This window comes from Pipistrellus kuhlii, unplaced genomic scaffold (genome assembly GCF_014108245.1).
Source record: "Pipistrellus kuhlii isolate mPipKuh1 unplaced genomic scaffold, mPipKuh1.p scaffold_m20_p_3, whole genome shotgun sequence".
Taxonomy (NCBI): Eukaryota; Metazoa; Chordata; class Mammalia; order Chiroptera; family Vespertilionidae; genus Pipistrellus; species Pipistrellus kuhlii.
This window is the reverse complement of record NW_023425529.1, coordinates 171,600,685-171,621,161: the sequence shown is the minus strand read 5'-3', so window position 1 is coordinate 171,621,161 and position 20,477 is coordinate 171,600,685. Positions and strand designations below refer to the sequence as shown.

Here is a 20,477-nt window from a genome sequence, read left to right as displayed (position 1 = left end):
CACAAATTCATGCACCAGGCCTCATATATATATATATATATATATATATATATATATATATATATATGGCCAGATTATTATGCATTCAGAGATAATAATAATCTGGCCACTCAGTGTGTGTATGTACACACACACACACACACACACACACACACTCACACTAGAGGCTCGGTGCACTGATTTGTGCAGCAGTGGGATCCCTTGGCCTGGCCTGTGGGATTAGGCTGGAACTGGCTCTCTGACATCCCCCAGGGGTCCCAGATTGCAGGAGGGCACAGGCCAGGCCAAGGGACCCACCAGTGCATGATCAGGCTGGGGAGGGACATGGGAGGTTGGCCAGCCAGGGAGGGACTGAGGGAGGGGGCTCCAGGGCATGTCCAGCCTGTCTTGCTCAATCATGATCAGCCAGGCAGCAAGTGAACTTACCAGTTGGAGCATCTGCCCCCTGGTGGTTAGTGCAAGTCAAAGTGAGCAGCTGAGCGGCCTTAGCATGTCATTAGCATATTATGCTTTGATTGGTTGAATGGCCGAACAAAGGATCAGACTTAGCATAGTAAATTTTTATTATGTACGATATTTTTAAAAGGTAGACTTTTAATAACTGCTTTTATCATCAGGTTAGTCATACAGTTACAATAGTTCATATATTTTTAAAAGTATGCAGTCAAAGATGATTTCCCCAATGTTAAGTTATACTATGTATGTCATAGTGTTTTTTTTTTTTTTAATATTTTATTGGTTTAAACTGTTGAAATAACACAATATTATGAGTGAGCTTAATTCCTATAACTGGCAAGTTCAGTCAGAAATATTAAGGAATTATGTGGATTTTTGAAAGGTGAAAATAATTAAGATGTTAGGTTTTCTTTTTCTTTTAACATGAATTGTTCTTCCATTTATTTTTAAAGGCAGTTTTAGGGCAAGCAGTTGTGATGAAGTTTAAATTGAGTAGATTATTGATTTCTGCTGACAAGCATGCAGTGGTTACCCTTCCAAATTAGACCATCTCTCTTCATATTTCACAGAACAATAATTCGCTAACAAACAACATTTGATACTTGATTATATAGAATTTCAGAGCCTGAGCAGAAATGTTTTAGCTTCTCTTTGACCCCTATTCAACCACTACTAACAGTAACAGTATGATATATTTGTATGCAGTGTTATAGCTGAAGACTTTTCTCACACTTCACAGCCACCCAGAGATGTCTCAGTTTTACACTGAGATTACTGAGGCAGGTTAGCTGGACAGGAGTCACACAAACAATAACTGGTGAAACAGTTAACTGCAGTGTTTTGGTCACTACATTTTATCTATAAAGATCTACTTTTAGGAGAATTATTCATTTTACAATTTTTAACCTCAGTAACTCTAGTTTCCTTGCACATAATAGGCAATTATTAAAGAATGGTGGAAATAAGGAAAGGAAAGAAGAAGGAAGGAAGGAAGGAAGGAAGAAAGGAAGGAAGGAAGGAAGGAAGGAAGGAAGAAAGGAAGGAAGGAAGGAAGGAAGGAAGGAAGAAAGAAAGAAAGAAAGAAAGAAAGAAAGAAAGAAAGAAAGAAAGAAAGAAAGAAAGAAAGAAAGAAAGAAAGAAAGAAAACGAAAGGAGGAAGGGAGGAAGGGAGGAAGGGAGGAAGTGGGGGGGGAAGGGATCGAATATATGGGGCATGGGGTTTGGAGAGTCTGGAAATTGTGATCTTAGTCTCCAAAATCTTAGTCCTGATCTAAATTGCCAAGAGAATCCAGGTCAAGAGTGAAACACCCCAAAGTGCATTCTCTGACAACAAGTTACTAATTTATTTATACTTTCTTCCTTGTAATGCAGTTGCTAAGAGGATCTTCTTCTATATATTGAGATACATTCTATCTACAAAACCTTTCACTTCCTCTAATAAATTCCTTCCAAAGCTCCCAGGAAGAATGGGGCTGCCACAGCTTGGTTTAAGGGGCTGCTTTGTCTGTTTCATTAATTTCTGGCAGAATTGCCAAATGGCCTGACTTCGCAATATAGCGTGTGTAAGCCAAAGAGAAAAGATATCACTGCAAAATTAATAGTTCTGTTAGGACTGAGTGTCCACTTGGTTTAACTAAGGAAAATAAAAAACTAAATAAATTAATTAATTAAAAAAAAAAACTGGCAAATGTGAAGGGAGCACATATCACCATCCCATCCAGGCTCCTCTGACAATTACACTGTACCCCTGTGTCAGTCTGTTGGTTCAGAACAGCTGTGCCCACTCAGTTCACCCTTTGCATCATCTGGGAGTTCTCTGATGCTTTACAATTCTGTGATCATTTCTGTTCTCATTGCTATTAGCAGATTAAAGGGCCAAGTACAATTAGTCTGAGACCCTATGAGTTTCTTGCTACTTCATTGTCTTCAGGAATTACTTTACTATCAGAGAGCCCATTGCTAGTTTCAACTAATGATCTCTGAACTGTTCCAATGAATGTGTCATAACTTGGAGCTGCAGAATAGCATTAAAAGGATAATTATTTCAGGGGGAAATGTTTCTAAAAGACTTTAAAAAATAGGAATTATTTCTAGCATTAGGGCACATTTATTTATCTTGCCTCTGTGATAGATAACACAAGATCAGAAAGTTCAAGGAAGAGGTATGGTGCATCTATCTCTTGCTTATATCACTGCTGATCTTTATTGTTAATTTACAACTTATATGGAGTGTCTGCTTTGGGGGGATGTTGGTTTTGTTAATTTTAGCAAAAGCCTCAGGGTTTGTGCTGAGAGAGCCTGATACAGTGTTCACTGTGCAGCGTGGGTGAGGGGTAATCTGTAGAACCTGTCAGGGATTCAGACCGCTGGGGTCCACTTGAGGCTCCACGTTCCTCTGCAGGGACGTGAGTGGTGACAGCACAGGGCAGGTGGTCCCTTCTGCATTGTCATCTGGGGCAGCAAGGATACCGTGCTCAATTTGTCATCCCCTACAATCCTGTCAGCAGTTGAAGGTCTTAAGCGCAAAACCTTTAACGCTGGAAGCAAACTTCCTCCTAATATTTTTCAAAAAGCCATTGCCATGAATGAAAATATTAACACACAGCACCTAAGTAAGCTGTTGTTGGCATTTAAATATAATATTATGTTAAATTGTGTTGTGTGATGTATAGACATATTGTCTATAATTTTACAGACCAAATGTCGCCAATTTAATTCCCTCCTCCTGATAAAGATGGTAAATATAGCTAATAACAAATATTAGGATCACCTTTCTCCTCACTCTCCCTAGTGCCTTTTGCTTGGCTTGTAGACCTGTGAAGGATACCTTGAAATGCATTTTGAAAAGAACTTTTTGTTTCAATAATAAGACAAAAATTGAGCCATTTTTAATTATCCAAACTAATAACTCAAAAAATAACATACATTTCTGAGACCAGTTTGGTTCAATGGATAGAGCGTCAGCTTGGGGACTGAAGGGTCCTGGGTTCGATTCCTGTCAGGGGCATGTACCTTGGTTGTGGGCATATCCCCAGTGGGGGGTGTGCAGGAGGCAGCTGATCGATGACTCTCTCTCACCGATGTTTCTAACTCTCTGTTTCTCTCCCTTCCTCTTCGTACAAAATCAATAAAATATGTTTAAAAATAATAATAACATGCATCTTTGAAATCCCCAAATTTTTATTATCAAGCTTTTATTTGATTAATGAATGCCCTCTCTACTTGCCCAGTAATAATACCTGCTATTATTCCTTGAATGCCAGTTTTGTGCCAGTTTATTTATAATTTCTACAAATATTCAGTAAGAGAGCCATTGCCCCTCTTTTCTAAATGAGAAAATTGAGCACCTGGGTGGTTAAATGACTTGCTCAAGGACACAAACTAGTAGGAGGTGGGATTTGGGCCAGATCTAGCTCCTAAGTACAAGTCATTTCAGCTGTCCTTTGCATTTAGCCTGGAAAGCCATGCTGAGAACAGCGAGATGGCCCAAAACCAGGCCTAATTTTAAAATGGGAGAATAAGAGGCAGGAAAGATCTTGAGTGATTCAGAGGCTGATTAATCAGGGTTTCTATAGGGTAGAGTAAAAAAATAAGTAGGGTTAGAGGAGAAACTGGGTTAAAAGTCAAAACAAAATGCGGACTTGTGAAAAAAATGCAAACGAAAAGCAAAAGAAAATGGAAAGTAATACATGACAGATTAGATCAAAGTACACAGTCATCTGAATACCATATGCAGATAACAAAATAAGAACAAGGAAGACAAGGGTTAAAAACCACAAAGAATGATGAGTAGACAATAAAAGCATTTTGTCTAAAGGTGGATTCCCCCCTCCTCCCCCCCCCCCCCCCCCCCCCCCCCCCGAGAGTAACTGGACTCTTCATTGGCTGCACATATTGGTGCTGGTTTTTGTCTGGACTCACATGGTGTGCATTAGACTGCTTTGGGTTGAGACTGAGTATTGCCCGTGTGTTCCCAGTGATGTGAGGAGACATTCTGGTACTAAATGTCCTTCGAGCCTCAGGACTGAGAACTTCAGCTTCACTTAATCCATGCACCAAACCGTGGGTGTATCACTTTCAGATCATTGTGAAGTTTGATGAGTGAATATCAACCTTTTTATATGAGGATATTAAAAACCATAATTAAGACTAATTTCTACTCATGATTCAAAATGGGTGAATATTGTTGTGCTTACTCTACATTTTTAACAATATTAGACTGTCTTTCCATTTCCTCCAAAGTATGATGGCAGTTGGGCATTTCAAAAAACATTCTTCTGATTGGAAATTAGAATGGAGTGGAAATTTTAAAAATAATGCCCCCCAATGTGTATGATAATATATATAATCAATTAATATATAACTTTTCATAAGGATCATATAAGCCAACTTGTATTTTTTTGCTATATATTATATCTAAAAAATATGGTCAAAATACATATAAAACATAATCTTCAAAATAAATAATTTTATCTATTAGTTGCCATTAAAAATTGAGATCTAAATTGAGTAGCACTTACATGACTTCATATCACTCACTATCTTTGAGCCTTCCTGAAAAATGTATTTTACTTAAAGACAATAGATCTGCTCTTTTTCAACTTCTCTAGAAGATAAAATACTGGTTATAGAAAATGTTGAGCCCTTTTCCTATTACTGTAATTAAATTAGCTAATAATAGTTACCCTTTTATAATTGTGTCATGTTTATCTACACCCAGAAATTATTTTACTTCTTTGCTGTTGTTTATTAAGCCTGAGAGTTTAGTGGAGACTGTTTCACTTTCTTCGAACTCTTCCTCTTAAGAAATGTAAGATTAACGGATGTCTAGAAAGGGGGCAGGTAGCTCTAAACCTTTCCCCTTCTTTATCTTCCATCCAGCTACATCTACATCTACCACCGGGACAAGCCATCTTGTAAAATGTGCAGAGAAGGAGAAAACTTTCTGTGTGAATGGAGGCGAGTGCTTCATGGTGAAAGACCTTTCAAACCCCTCAAGATACTTGTGCAAGTAAGGAAAAAAATCCTCTCTGTGGCTTTTGTCCATCACTGCTTCTTTCAGATGACTCCGTGTCTCATGCTGCACTGTTGCTTCTTTTTCCAATTTTGTTGCATCCTATTGGATAATGCTTTTCATTTGTTTTCAAAAGTTCGCACCATTTGTCATCTCTGTTATATTCAGAATTGTGGTTGTTGTTTTTACAATTGTTTTTCCTTTTTTGCCTTCATGTTTATAAAGTTGCTTTCTTCATGGTTTTTATCGTTGTTACCTAAAAGAGATGTACAAATATCATAGAGGCCTCTAACTATTGGTACCTACTTCTCCATCCAATGTGTGAATTAAGCTGAAAGATAATGTTGTTTTTTTTAACCCCGTTTATCACCAGCAAAACAAATAGGATAAATAAAAGATACAGAAGTACAGAAGATTTTTTTTTACAAACACAGCTTTTACACTTTACAGTAACTTACCATTTCATAACTATTTTTATAAATGGAATTTAGATTGATCTCGCTAATTATTTAAAAAAAACTGCATGTGTTTGGAAATGGATTTAGTGTTATAGCAGCATTTGTGAAGAAGGCAGAATGTTCTTTTATGCACTTCAGTTCCTTATATTCTTTATAGATACATTTATAATAGCACTCTGTCCTATCACCTGAAGGAGTTGATGCACCATTCAGAAGTATCACAGTTATTCTCTCTCAACAGGCAGAAAAAAATAATAAAATTATCAGTACATTAAATATTTAAACCTTGTAGTTAATATTACCAGCTCTCATTAAAAATTGTGCTATGCATTTACATTAAACTCTTGATATTTAGGCCACATGTTGTACAGGGCTGTTTACTCTTGCACCAAAATGATGACCAATAGTGGATTCCCACTGTTCTAAAGTAGCACTGATTGTCCTACATGAGAAAAAACAAACAAACATGCCATCATAAACATTTACTTCTGCTCCAGAATATTAGCTTGTAACTTAAGTGTTGACAAAGAAGAGCGAGTTTGTTAAAGAGCTAATATTTAGCAAAATGGGGTGGGAGGGAAGCACACAACATTATTAAGAAGGACAATCCCATACATCATGTAAGTAGTATACAAATATTTATGTGCCAGTTCTAAAAACAAAACAAAACAAAACACATACACACACAAAAAAACCCTTTATTGTTAGTGATAAAGTACATCTGAAAGACACACATTTTACAATCATAACACCGAACAAAAATGCCATTTGTAAGAAATGTTTCGCTGTTCCCTGTGCTGTTCTAGACATGGGTTGTCTGCAGAGTGTCTCGTGCAACCTCATGAACAGGTACTTCTAAAAACTGCCTTTTCCCCCTCAAAATCTTTTCTTAAGAGTAGAAGCAGTTCTAGGAGAAGACAAGTTGTGTAGGTTGTATAGCTGATAAGTTATAAAAGTCAATATCATCTGTCAGAGTGAATAAAAAACTAGGTATCACCTCAATTGTGAAACATCTCTTTGATAGGTAATAATTATAAGCCAAAATAAAGTTAATAGGTAAAAGTCTTTTCAAAAATTTAAAGCAAGATAAAAATAAAAGAATGTGTAGAAAAATATATTTCAGGTTTGGATTATTTCACATGACTATTATCGTTTATTGTTTTAAAATTAATCTTAGAGTTTTACTTTTTGATCACCAGTATATTCAAAGGTATATATCTAGGAAAGAATTAAAATGGGTCAGTTTTAGTCTTTGGTTCTGATGACTTGGTGTAAATAAAACTCAAGCATGGCACCCCTATACTTATCATAGTGAGTCAAGAGGCATAAATTTCATAGTTTTCTTTAAGGTTTTTTAAGATCAAACTAAAAAATACCAGAAGCTGAGAACTATAATCTATAAAATATGAGGTCCATTTATTATATGGGGACATCTTGTTATTCTGTACTAATCTCAGGCATACAATCCAATCATATTTTAATAAATCTCCTTGAAAATCATTTAAATTATAGTTCCTTAAGTTCTCTTTCTTAAACAAAGTGCTCATATTATCTATGCCTCATATTTTTACTTCTTTAGAAAAACATCTGAGACCACTATATTTTAATTATAATAAAGAAACGTGATCATTTTTCATCAGAGCCTTTGCAAAGTTTTATAAGCGGAGTGAGTACATGTGATAGTTTCCATATACCTCGAAGGAACCAGTGCAGCTATTTCCCACATATTAATTTCAGCGATTCTGCAGCCCTCCCACGTGCTATACAAAACATGCAATCACAGAAGTATTGTTCGTGTGTTCCACTTTGGTATTGTGCCAACAACTGTAATTTTTTTCATCTATACAGTTTTTCACCTATAAATTTTAAACCCAATCAAGAAAAATCCAGAAATAAATGCTTGTTACTTCTCTATTAATTATTAAATCAGCAAACCATAACTGAATACTCTATATCCTCCAAACTCATTGTCTAGTGAGTTATGTTGTTTGCTAGTGCTAAGCAAATTGGCTTAATAATTTGATTTTTTATTTTTTTTTGTAATTAGAATGTCTCAAAAAAAGTGTTAAAGCTTATTACTGGATCTTGTTGGGAAGAAACTTTATGATGCTTATGATTTTGATAAGAACCCCCGCCTCCTTTGGACCATGTCTTTACTGAGGCATCAAAGCAAGCCAGTCCCTTAAGTGAAGTAGTATTGGAATATAGTTAACACCCAAAATATTTCAGGTCTTTTTGTTAAACAAAAGTGTGTCTTTAAAGTTTTATAGCATTGAAAATAATCACAACTCAGAATTGAAAAGCAGGACACATGAGATACCATGTCTGAGGATAATATATTGTAAACCAGGCCACTTGACTAGAAGCAGAAAACATGAAAATGTTGCTTTGGCTCATCACGGTCTTGTATGTGAAGCCAGATCATAGTTTCCATATGGACCATCTGTCTGTAGCAAAACATTGCTGAAGCATGAGCTACATCATTGAAAATCAGCTTTCCTCCTGCCTGAAGCCATGACTCAGAAGCACCACAGGCAGGGACGTTTCCAAATACTCTCTCTGGTCACCTAATCCATGGTTGTCTTCTTGGGCGTTGAAGCTAAAGACTTTACAGCAAACCTCTTTTGTCTCTCCAGTTAGCACAGGGTGTCCCCAGTGGATTCCCCATAAAACAGTTAAACTCTTCTCTGAGGGGAGGTTTGATGGTTACTTGGCTTTGCCCCTGGGGACCCTGGGAATTTAAGTAGTCATTTTCATCTTTTATATTTCTCTTCCCTCTCTAGTAATTTAAAATGTATCCCGAGGAAAAAATAGTGACTATTATATGAAGTTGTGAAAATAAATATTTCATCTTTTACCCTCTGATGCCCTGTGTAGGCATATGGTTCAAAGAAATAAGACAGTTGAATAAGACATTGCCTAAATTTTCTCCAACTCTGCCCGCCCCTCCCCCTCCCTCATTCTTATGTGTCTGTTTTTCCAAACAGTTTTAGTAGAGAACTATTTTGGAATATGTTGATGTGATTTTTTTTTTTAAATCTAGAAATGATTTCATACCAGACCACATTTATAAACCCATTATGTTGTCCCATGGACAGATGCAGCTTCCCCATGAGGAGACTAGAGTTTTTACTACCAATTTTGGTAAACAGTCGTGAGCCCCTTCGCTTCAACTCCCTGGACAGTATCTTACCTCATAACATAGACCTAATTTGTTCTCCAAATTTCTTCCCAGGAAGTTAGTGAAATTAAATGAATTCATTTCTGCTAAAGTAGTTCTAACTCTGGCAAAAGCATGGTTTTTTCCCTTATAATAAAAAGTACATGGTAGTATTACATTCTCTCTGTAGACATTGGAAAAATATAAACACCTGCCTTAACAGACTGTATTGTCATATTTAATCCCCAATTCCTCATCTTATTTTACACTAGCAGCTTTTATTTGGTTCGGCAGGGCCACCAGCTAGCTTTAGCTTTATGGCTTTGCATTGGACAGATCCTGCAAAGCTCTATTCATTATGTTCCTTTTATGCAAATAAACAAAACAAAACAAAAACACACAAGTCTTGGGAAGATGGGAAGTGCCTTCATACATGCATGAGCTTATGATTTTTATACTAGTTAATTTTTATGAAACTATATAGTATATACTCTGAGTGGCCAAATTATTATGATCTCTGAACACACAATAATCTGGCCACTCAGTGTATATCCTATATAATGAAAGGCTTAATATGCAAATTGTCCTCTCAACCAGGAGGTTGACCAGCAGGCAGGCCAGCCAACCACCCATGTCCTCTCCCCCTGGCCAGGTTGGCCGGACCCCCCACCCATGCATTAATTCATGCACCTGGCCATAATATATATATATACATATATATATATATATAAAATAATCTGGCCATTCAGTGTGTGTGTGTGTGTGTGTGTATATACATATATATATATATATATATATATATATATATATATATATATATATATATGGGGGTGTTTGTGTATATGCATTCAGAGATCATAATAATCTGGCCACTCAGTGTATAATCCCTATATTGTATCATTATAGGGGACAATTATGACATATATATCTGTAGATTTTAAGTCACAGCAAATGTTAAAATAAATTAAACTCAATAAATGAAATATTAATTAACAGCAACATCTATGCCAGGCATTTTTGAAAATACAAAGCATGGTCTCTTTCCCAGGGAATTTAGTCTGTTTAGGAAAATTAGGTAGCTAAAATAGTGAATCAGTTAGAGTAAATACATCACAAGTGGCACAATGCTGATTATGGTAAAAAGAATTTTTTTTAAAATATATTTTATTGATTTTGTACAGAGAGGAAGGGAGAGAGATAGCAAGTTAGAAACATCAATGAGAGAGAGTCATCGATCAGCTGCCTTTTGCACCCCCCCCACTGGGGATGTGCCCGCAACCAAGGTACATGCCCTTGACCGGAATCGAACCCGGGACCCTTCAGTCCCCAAGCCAACGCTCTATCCACTGAGCCAAACCGGTATCTGGTAAAGAGAATTTAAAGAAGGAAAAGAAAAGGTTGGAATAAGTTGGAGAAGACTTTATAAACATGGCCAGTATTTATGGAATCTTTTTTATATAGCAGACAGGCACTGAGGTTGCAGGAATGGTTTCTGTGAGACCTGGCGGCATGCACATCTAAACCAGCAGCTCCATTCTGAGAAGTAAAACAAAATTCTGAGCCTGCTCTTGAGCCCCAGAGGCCAGGCAGAGGATTTTGGACACTATGATAGCTAACAGGGAGTCATAGCATCTTCTGTAACAGGACTGGGACACCATAAACACAGCAGATATTAGGAGATTTCCGTACAGTCTAGAGAAATTCGAGGACTAGGTAAAATGGGGAGAGAAAGTAAAAAACACTAGCTAAAGTTAAAGTTTTATAAAATCCTGGCATCATATGGATGGTGATGATTATATTTATAATACTTATTAGCAGCTAGATTAGCATAATGAAAGAGACAAGATGGTTCAAATTCATAATTGTGTCCTGCAGCCCAGTCGTCTTGGCAGTAGAAAGAGAAATGAAGACTAGATACAAGGGATATATATTGAGTTAGAACTTGTCCTTAAGAACAGACTGCTAATTGTACTTTAACTCCAGCCCTGGAAGAGCTCATTCTTCAGAATGAGTGTGACACTTACCTATGGCCCTTCTGTTTTTAGATGCTGTGACAGTTGACAGACACAGAAGCATTTGTCAGAGAGAGTAGGTGGACTGTTGTGTCTTAGGTCAAGATCAACAGCTTTCAGAAGACCAAGTCTTCCATTTCTTTTGTGTGCCTCATGTAATCTAGAATCCTGCTGTGTGCTTCTAGTTATATATTAGCCCATTTTGACTTTCACTCACTAATTGAGTGGAGGAAATCATTTTGTTTTTATAGGAACCAATTTATGTGTAGGTTTGTCTAAAATCAGTTGCATTGATGAAGTAGTCTCAATAGCTCTGCTTTCTTTGTTCCAAAATCAGCCAGAGAGCTACGCACTAGTGTAGTTACTGTGCTCCTTCTCTGAGGCGGGCTCTGTGCTGGTGCCTAATACGAAGTCATGCACAAAACCATGCTGGTCTCTGCTCCCATGGAGTCTATGGGCTAGTAATAAATGAATTTCAAGTATATAATTTCATTATAGTCATAGATGTGTCAAGGGCTATGAAATATATTTAGGGAACTAAGGGAATGTATGAGGGACCTCGACTAGTCAGAAGCAGAGATTGAAAGAAAAAGTGTCTGCAGCCCTCCCTTTGAGAAACATATAGTCTATTTAAAAATACAATGCACAATTTTTAAAACTGTATTTTGAATGATATAAGTAAAATGTGAATATTTAGGTGTCTCTTCAAATAAATGCAGCTGGTGGAGTAGATAAAATGGTAAAGTCCTGAATTTACAAAATTTTCTTTGATGAGACAGGAAAAGGCATTCTCTGGAGAGGAAGAACCAGCCACAAATTAGCAGCCAATATGTCATTGTGTCAAGCACAATGTGGAGATGTATGGGATGTGGATTGATCCTTTATCCCATTGAATTGTTTGACCCCAAACTTACAGATACATCATGTAGAATAAACAATGGTGGGGTTTTGGTGTACAGATGAGCATTTCAGAACAAGCTGTGCAAACAGAGCTTTGGGAAGGGCACCACAGGGTTCAAGCAAGGATGGGTTAATTCATAAACACTGCCATCCTCATTATTGGGATTTTGTGTCTTAGACACTGAAAGACAACATTGGAGGGTCAGGGAAATGGGATTCCCCCCCCCCTCAGTATTTGCCCATGAGTCCAGTGTGGCCACCAAGTGTATCCTTTTATCTTATGAATTGAGAATTAGTCTCCAGATCATCATAAAAAAAGAAAAGGGATGATATGTATTAACTGAACGGAGATAGGGAGGTATATGGCTGTTTCTAAAGCAAATGCTATTGGAACATTTTATATTTGATATTTTTAAATGATGTTGAAGAAGGCATTCCCTTGAGGAAATAAATGTCTTTTGCAGATGATGTCATAAAAAACACACTAAAACACAAATTAGAAAAGCATATACAAACTTCTAGGAATTTCCCTTAAAGGCAGATAACAGAATGAGGGTCATCTTGGAAATATGCAGACTAATAGTAACAGTACATTTGGGAAAGAATAATCTACAACACAGATTCTCAGCCAGTGAGTGGGTGAGGTCCAGCCAGAATGCTGAACAGCCAAAGGGGTTATAAAAGTCTGTGTTTGCAATAAAATCCTTCTAGACAAACAAAAGAACTCTTTGAACTAGTGTTCACACTGCCAACTCTAGTTTGCTCAGAGTAAGAGCAAAGGCCTGAAAATCTAACACTTAACCCCACTGATATTCCTCAATGTATAGTTGTTGGTATTTCAATTACTTGATATTTTTAAATATAGACACCAAATAAATCATTTAAGATGTTTTACAATTTGAAAGTAATAACCAAAACTAGTACTGAGGTAAAGACAATAAGGACACTTCCTTTTTAGACAAGGCATTTAAAATTGTCCAAATATATCATTGTAAAATGATGAATAGAGAGAGAGGAAATATCAGACCTGGACCTTGTTCCCTTCTCCTAACTCATCAAGGGAAGGCCTGATGAAAATTAATGAAAGAAAGGAAGGAAGCGAGAGATGGAAAGAGGGAGGGAGGAAGGGAGGGAAGGAAGGAGGGAGGGAGGGAGGGAGGGAGGGAGGAAGGAAGGAAGGAAGGAAGGAAGGAAGGAAGGAAGGAAAGAAGAAAGGGAAAAAAGAGAAAGGATGCCTAAGGATGATTTATAACTTGACCATACATTTATAAAGCCAAAGAAACATTTATAATAATTTATAAATTTAGCAAACCGTAAATAACCAGAAATTTGGGGATTCCGTAAATATATTTGAATATATTTAGCATTCCACCAAGAAATGGGAAGTAATTTGTTCAATTAGAATATAAAAATACTATGCATTAATACACCAAAATTATTTTCCAAATACATGATTTTGTGGTCAATTATATAGTAAATATAATATATTAGGATTCTCACTGTATAGTAAGTTTATCATTAAGGGCAGTTTTTATTTTACTGATGCTGTGTGGAAGTCTTGGTTACTAGATCATTCTGTTTTATGAAACCCTAGGTAAACTGGCATTTCAATGACAGGGTTTAAATTTGAGGTAATAGACTTAAGAGTTATAGAGTCTTTTCAAATTCCCAACACAATGATAAAGATTTCTATTTAGGGGAGAGAGTCTGTGAGGAGGGTGCTGGGAGTCCCTATAAAAAAGTTACTTAGGAGTCTATCATAAACTAAAAAAATAAAAGTTCAATATTGACTTGTAGTTGGCAAATCAGTTGACTATATAAAATTATCTTTGATACAGTTTTTACTGAACACTTCAGTCTGATCCTATAGTAGGTTCAGTTTAACAGATATTTTTATGAGAGCCTTTTATGAGCCAGGCACTGTAATAAGCATTAGAGATAAAATCAAAATGTGGTCACTATCCTTACAAAAAGATAATCACAACACAGACAGATAAGGGCAAAGAGATGGGGACCAGTCCCCTAGGAGAGCCTGAGAGGAAAACCATACCCAGGTGTGGAAGTGGGGAGATAGGAGCTTCAGGCCAGGGTCAGTTGGAAGAAGTGATACTTAATGTTAGACAAACTGTGAATTTTCATCTCAATAATAACAAGTGTAGAAAAAAGATCACATATCACATTATGAGAAAATACCAAGTAAAAAAAAATCAGTCTTTCCATCTTCTGATCTAATCAATGGAACGTGTGATATATGTATTTTTGAAGCAACAGTAGAGGGTTGATTGTTATTCAACCAGGTTCTTCTAAGAAAGAAAGTTCTTTGCATTTTCTCAGACTCATTCCAAAGCATATTGTTCCAAATCAGATTAAATTTATGATATTCTTATCTCTAAGGAAAGTGATAGATTATAAGCTTAGTATATAATGCTAATATAGCAATAAGTCAGAAGGCAGACAGTCTCCCTGTTCTTTTAGAAGTAATCCCATAGACTTGATTCAGAACATATAGATAGAGCAGATGAGTTTTCATTTTTGCACATACTTTTTCTACACAATCAATGCCGTCTGCAGTGTGCTTATGCAGAAAATCAGTTTCCACTTCCTTCCATTTGATTTGGCAACAGCTCTTAGTATCCACAAAAACTACACGATGACTGTTGTTGCTGAACGCCTGAATTGCTTGGGAATAGGTCTTGAGGTTTGTTTTACCTCCATGGTTGTCTTGAAAATTTATTCTATCAAAATAGATTTTTTTTTTTAGAAGTCCTTGAGTCCTTCCTGACTGGTAATGAATACAAAAGAAATGACGTAGGGGTTTTGGCATAGTGATTCCATGTGCTAGGATGAGCTTCCATTCCCAGTTCTGCTATGGTAAAAGAAACCTTTGATAATCACTTAATTAAATCCCTTAATCTTATCACTGAGAAAAACTAAGACCCAGTGAAACCCATTGGCTGCTCAATCCAAGATGTGATGGGGCTAGGATGCTGCCAGCCTTAGTCTTCATCTTTCAAGGTCATGGTCCCTGACACCTTACTCTTTAATGTACATGCAGATCTACCAGGGATCTTGTTAAAATACAAACTCTTATTCAGTAGTTCTGGCCTAGGGCCTAGGATTCTGCATTTCCACCAATAAGAACCAGAAGATGTTGGTGCTCTTGGTCCATGAACCACACTCTGAAAAATAATAAGGCTTCACACTAGGAAAATATATCTGAGTGAAGATCAACATTAGTAAAAGCATAGTTCTGGCTCAGACATAGCTGATAATTCCAAAAAGAATCAGCATACCTTAAGCTCTAGTGTTATATACCAAATATTCTGTATCATCTTATAATAGAGATAAAGCACCATCCCATAATGCTAGTTTCCTGGAAAACATCATTATAGAATTTCATACTCATTATAAAATTGATTGGGTGAATCTTTTTATTCCCTTCACCTAGTTGTTCTGTGCCCTCTGATCTCAAAACTGTCATCTAAGATGCATTCATGACAATTTTCTAATGCACATTCCTTCTCCTAAGGGACTCAAAAGTGAATTCCTGACCTCAAAAGTTATAATTCGTTTTCTCTCTCCCCCCCCCACACACACACACAGACATACAAACACACATCTTATACCAAGTTCTTTGTATGAAAAAAGTGGATTATTGTGTGAATAATATTAGAATTTAAGATTTTTTTCAAGAAAGCAAACAGGTAAGATGAAATAATCATTGTAGAATATATTTAATTCTGAAATTACTTGCTTAATTACAGGGTATGTATATATGGATTTATAGTCCTAGTTTCAGAAGCATATACACAAATAAAAACCCCAAATACTTTGGAAATTATGTTAAATATGTTATATGGAAAGTAGGTTCCCATGCATTTTTCTTTTATATCTATGAAGAAATTCTTACTGAAGCATGTAGAGTGATGTCTTTTTGAGAAGTAACCCAGCCTCAAATGTTATAGTTTTTATTTCTATATTTTTCTCAGTAGATCTTCCTCTGTTTTCTGCAGCAAAAATATTCTAACCAAAAATAACCAGCTAATTTATATAAAATTGACTCAAAAGGGCCCTATCAATCAATACAAAGTGTTTTTTGTTAAGCTTATTGATATTATTGTTAATGATCATTTATACTTTAAGTTTACACAGGTACACGTAAGGCCGAAAGTTTGGAACTGCCAATATTTTATCTTTCATGCCATTCTTCATGAAGTAGGAGAATCAGATGTGCCAAATCACGTGATAACATTTTTTGGCATTTAATTTGACTTCAAGGCAAATTTTAAAAATCACCCCTGTCTAGTAAAAATTAATAGTTTTGTTCACTTCTCTTTGATGCAAAAGATAGTGTTTACTCTTAGTTACTCTGGAGAAGAAAGGGTTGTGTATAAATTATAAGGCATTTGCTATCAGAACTCAATTGCATTAGGTGCTTTGCATGATGTTCATGGTTTAGATAAACTATTAGTAATAATCATGGCCATGGGTGTTGAGCATCTCTAAGTATATTTGCTTTTTAGAATCTTTTAAAGGTCCTAGTAACACTAGAGCTTAAGGTATGCCTATTCTTATCAGAGCATGATAGTGGGTAAAATGAATTCAATCTGAAATGCTTTCGTTACTGGAATAACAACACAATAAGAGTAGTTGTAAAGGACTTCCATATTTAGGAACAATAGTTCCACTATAAGAACAATAGTTTATCAGTTCTAGAATTCTGACAGGTGAATATATGTGAGTGAATAAAATTTAAATTTTATACAATTTCCAAATAGTTTTATCTCAAAAGCAAAATGACATGAAGTACTACCGTAGAAGTTTTAATGTTTAAGTGTTTAAAATGTATTTGTATTTGGTATAATTGCATTAAATGAAATTTGTTCTAATAAAACTAGGCCTATTTCTCTTTCAACATTAAAAATGAGACCTAATTTGTAATATATTTGTTTAAAAATACAGGGAATGTCATTTTTCTTGTCAGTAATCATTAGGGTGTGAAAGTGCTTGATTTCCAGTGCAGTTTGATGACTTAACTTATAACATTAAAAAAACCTATGAAATAAGTGCAAAATTGAGTATTTATAAAAGTAAAAGCTCAGATTGATTTAAATAATTGAAGGTTATGGGTGGAGCTATGTAAGCTCTCACCAAAACTAGTATTTTTTTAAAGTTATTTTCAATGACAGTTGGCAATAAAATATTATATTAGTTTCAGGTGTAAAAATAGTGATTAGATATTTATATTCCTTACAAAATGGTTACTCTTATTAACACAGGAAGAGTCAAGGATCAGTGGCAAATAAGGAAATGCCAAAGGGAAAATGAGTTAGCTGCCCAGGTCTTGCCAGCCCCATCCAACTTTCCAACCTCCCTCTAGTTAAATTTCAGTTAATCTATGAAGAATGAAGCATTTCAATAACAACAAAAGTATATACCCCACAGTTTTCATGGTACATGGTTTTCTAAGTGTTTTGTCTCTTCTTTTCTTTATGTTGTTCAGTCACCAGGTCATTTGTAGGAATCTCCATATTCCGTAGGAGGAAAAATTCCAGTCTGAAAGTTCAATGTCCTTAGCGTTCTATTGCTTATCACATTTTTGCCCTCTAGGTGCCAACCTGGATTCACTGGAGCAAGATGTACTGAGAATGTGCCCATGAAAGTCCAAAACCAAGAAAGTATGTTAAAATAATCTGAAATTTGTTTTTCCCCCCAAACTACAGCAACAAGCACTACCACTTGGTGTTATTACAGCTCAGTTGTAACGGATTCCTTTTGTTCAAATTATGGTTTCACCACTCGGGGCATACACCATTGAATCTGACCTTCTTCAGCTATCTCACAACATGGGCCCCAAAGATAATCAGTTTAAAAGAATGACCCACCAGAGTGGCCAGTGATGCTGGCAACCATGGCAGGCAGGCCAACCAAATAAAACTGTCCTTCCAAATGTGTGACAGAAGTTATCAAATGGAAAACTGAGATTATGTTTTCATTTTAAGTGGCTCCCTTTGAAAGAAAGAAGTCACTTAAAATACTGGGATCTTTCTGTCATACAAACGCGAGGACTGCATTTGGTCCAGATTTCTCACCCTTTGGGGAAAACACCAGAGTCTGAAAACCATGATTAGGACAAAGACTCCGTTCCTGAGAGTGAACTCACCAAGTTCGGTCAAATGACACTGAAGGAGCTTCTTTCTAGCATATATTCACCTCTTCTCTTTTTCTCTGTTTTTTTCTACCATTGTTTTTTGTTTCTTCTCTCAGGTGCCCAAATGAGTTTACTGGTGATCGTTGCCAAAACTACGTAATGGCCAGCTTCTACAGTACGTCCACTCCCTTTCTGTCTCTGCCTGAATAGGAGCATGCTCAGTCGGTGCTGCTTTCTTGTTGCTGCATCTCCCCTCAGATTTCACCTAGAGCTAGATGTGTGTGACCAGGTCTAACATTGACTGCCTCTGCCTGTCGCATGAGACCATTAACAAAAGTGATTGTATTACTTCCTCTGTTCATGGCTAGTTGCTCTGAGAACGGAATAGGTGTGTGAGGCTCCCAATGTTTCTGAAATTGATATTTGATAATGTGATACACAATAATAGTCAATATCAAGCAGTGCGTTTATAATAAAGGCATTGAAAAGTCTCACTTTTATTGATAAAATAAAAGCATTCCACTGAACAGTCCATCTTCTTTATAAAATGACAACATCCTGAGAAAGATGTTTCTAAGTTGTAACCAGTATGCACTTGAAATGATGGTAAGTTAAATTTGGTTTCAGAATGTATTTATAACGAATAAACATAATAAAAAGAGTTCAGATGTTTTTCTTCATTAACCAGCAGTTTGCATTTAGGTATTAGAAAAAAAAAAAAAAAAAAAAAGCACTGAGTAGGAAAATTAATAATAAACAAACATTTCACAGCAAATGAGAGAGCCTGGCTTCTACTTATGTTGCTTAGGAAACAAGTGATTCAGATCTAGTTTAAATGATCATTTGTTTATGTTAGTATATCTTTATTGCTAGTTTAAATGGTAATTTTAAGGGAAAATAGATTTTTAAATATTATTTACTTTGAAATATAACAGTTCACCTCTATTTTAAAAATACATTTTTAATGATTTCAGAGAAGAAGGGAGAGGGAAAGAGAGATAGAAATGTCAATGATGAGAGAGGATAATTGACCGGCTGCCTTCTGCATGCCCCCCATTGAAGATTGAGCCCACAACTTGGATATGTGCTGTGACTGGGAATCAAACTGAGACCTCCTGATTCATAGGTCAATGCTCAACCACTGACGCACACTGGCTGGGCTAAGATAATATATTATTTATTGCAGAACTGAGAAATGTTAGTGGGTTCCTATAGCTTCTTGAGCATCATTCTTAAACAATGAAATTCATGTTGCATATAATGGCATGAATAACTGAACTATGTAGTACTTGTCATTCTATTGTGAATTGAGACTATAGCTTTTAATTCTGCGGCTTCCAAAGTATTGTATTTAACATGGATTCCATGAAGCTATCCATTTAGATCAAAGGTTGACAATTTTTTTTTTCCTGTAAGGGATCAGGCAGTAAATACTGACTTAACTCTACCATTGTGACACAAAAGCAGCCATAGACAGTGCATAAAATAATTAGCATGGTTCTATACTATTAAAACTTTATTTATAAAAAACAGGCGGTGGGCTGGATTTGTCCACCTCTGATTTAGAGTGTCAGTTGCTCACCCTGAATATTACACATAGCTCATTGCAGTGTAAGTTTATGTGACACAAGAAACAGTGACAGGAGCTGGTCATTTGGGGGTCCTAAAAGAATGGATTTATCCTTATTCAAATACACGCAGCGAATAAGAGTCAGTCCCTCAGGTTAACAGTCCTAGAATAATAATAAGTGCCATTGAAAAATAAATTCCCCTTGCATCAGGGGGAGATGAGACACATAATATTGAATCATTTATTGAGTGAAATGGTATTAATTATATATTTACATGGGCTTCATATCAATTATTTTTTGGCCATTTCCTGCTATAAAAATTGGTAAATTGATATCACTAAGTTTTCAAATGCAATTTTTACTTTATTGGCAAATCTTAAAATCGTATACATTTAGTGAACATAATTTTTCTCTCCATAGCTATAGATTAATTTTTCAAAAGTAGGTAAGATGAAAAGTGAAAATAGAAATAAGATAACTTATATATTAAAGCCATTCCTTTTAGTAATTATGTGTTGGTATTCAAACAATATAGATTTAGCAAGTCCATGTAACTGTATAAATACAATGAAATTATATTTTATAATTTAATGAAAATTCTGAACATTTGCATTATAGTAAAAGTTTTGGTTGTTATATAATTTTTTTGTGCACTGAAGGCAATATTGGGCCACTGCATAGAGAAAAGCATTACAAATGAAGATATGCTAAAAATAATAATGCCATTGGATTTGACAGTTATAACCAGGGAAAAT

General features: G+C 35.8%; 1 protein-coding gene across 20 annotated transcripts in view; it reads left to right on the top strand.

Annotated features, from left to right (window-relative positions):
- The window catches only part of NRG1 (neuregulin 1), a 955,286-nt gene that overhangs the window by 913,722 nt on the left and 21,087 nt on the right, over positions 1 to 20,477 (top strand). For 12 of the 20 annotated variants that reach the window (XM_036458252.2, XM_045588892.1, XM_045588891.1 and 9 more), the window contains 2 exons: positions 5,338 to 5,467; positions 18,268 to 18,326. In XM_036458252.2, coding sequence (XP_036314145.1) covers positions 5,338 to 5,467; positions 18,268 to 18,326 — 189 coding nt within the window. Of the gene's footprint in view, positions 1 to 5,337; positions 5,468 to 17,610; positions 17,679 to 18,267; positions 18,327 to 18,368; positions 18,758 to 20,477 lie in introns of those variants that run through there. The other 8 variants (XM_045588890.1, XM_036458255.2, XM_036458254.2 and 5 more) reach the window with 4 other exon arrangements.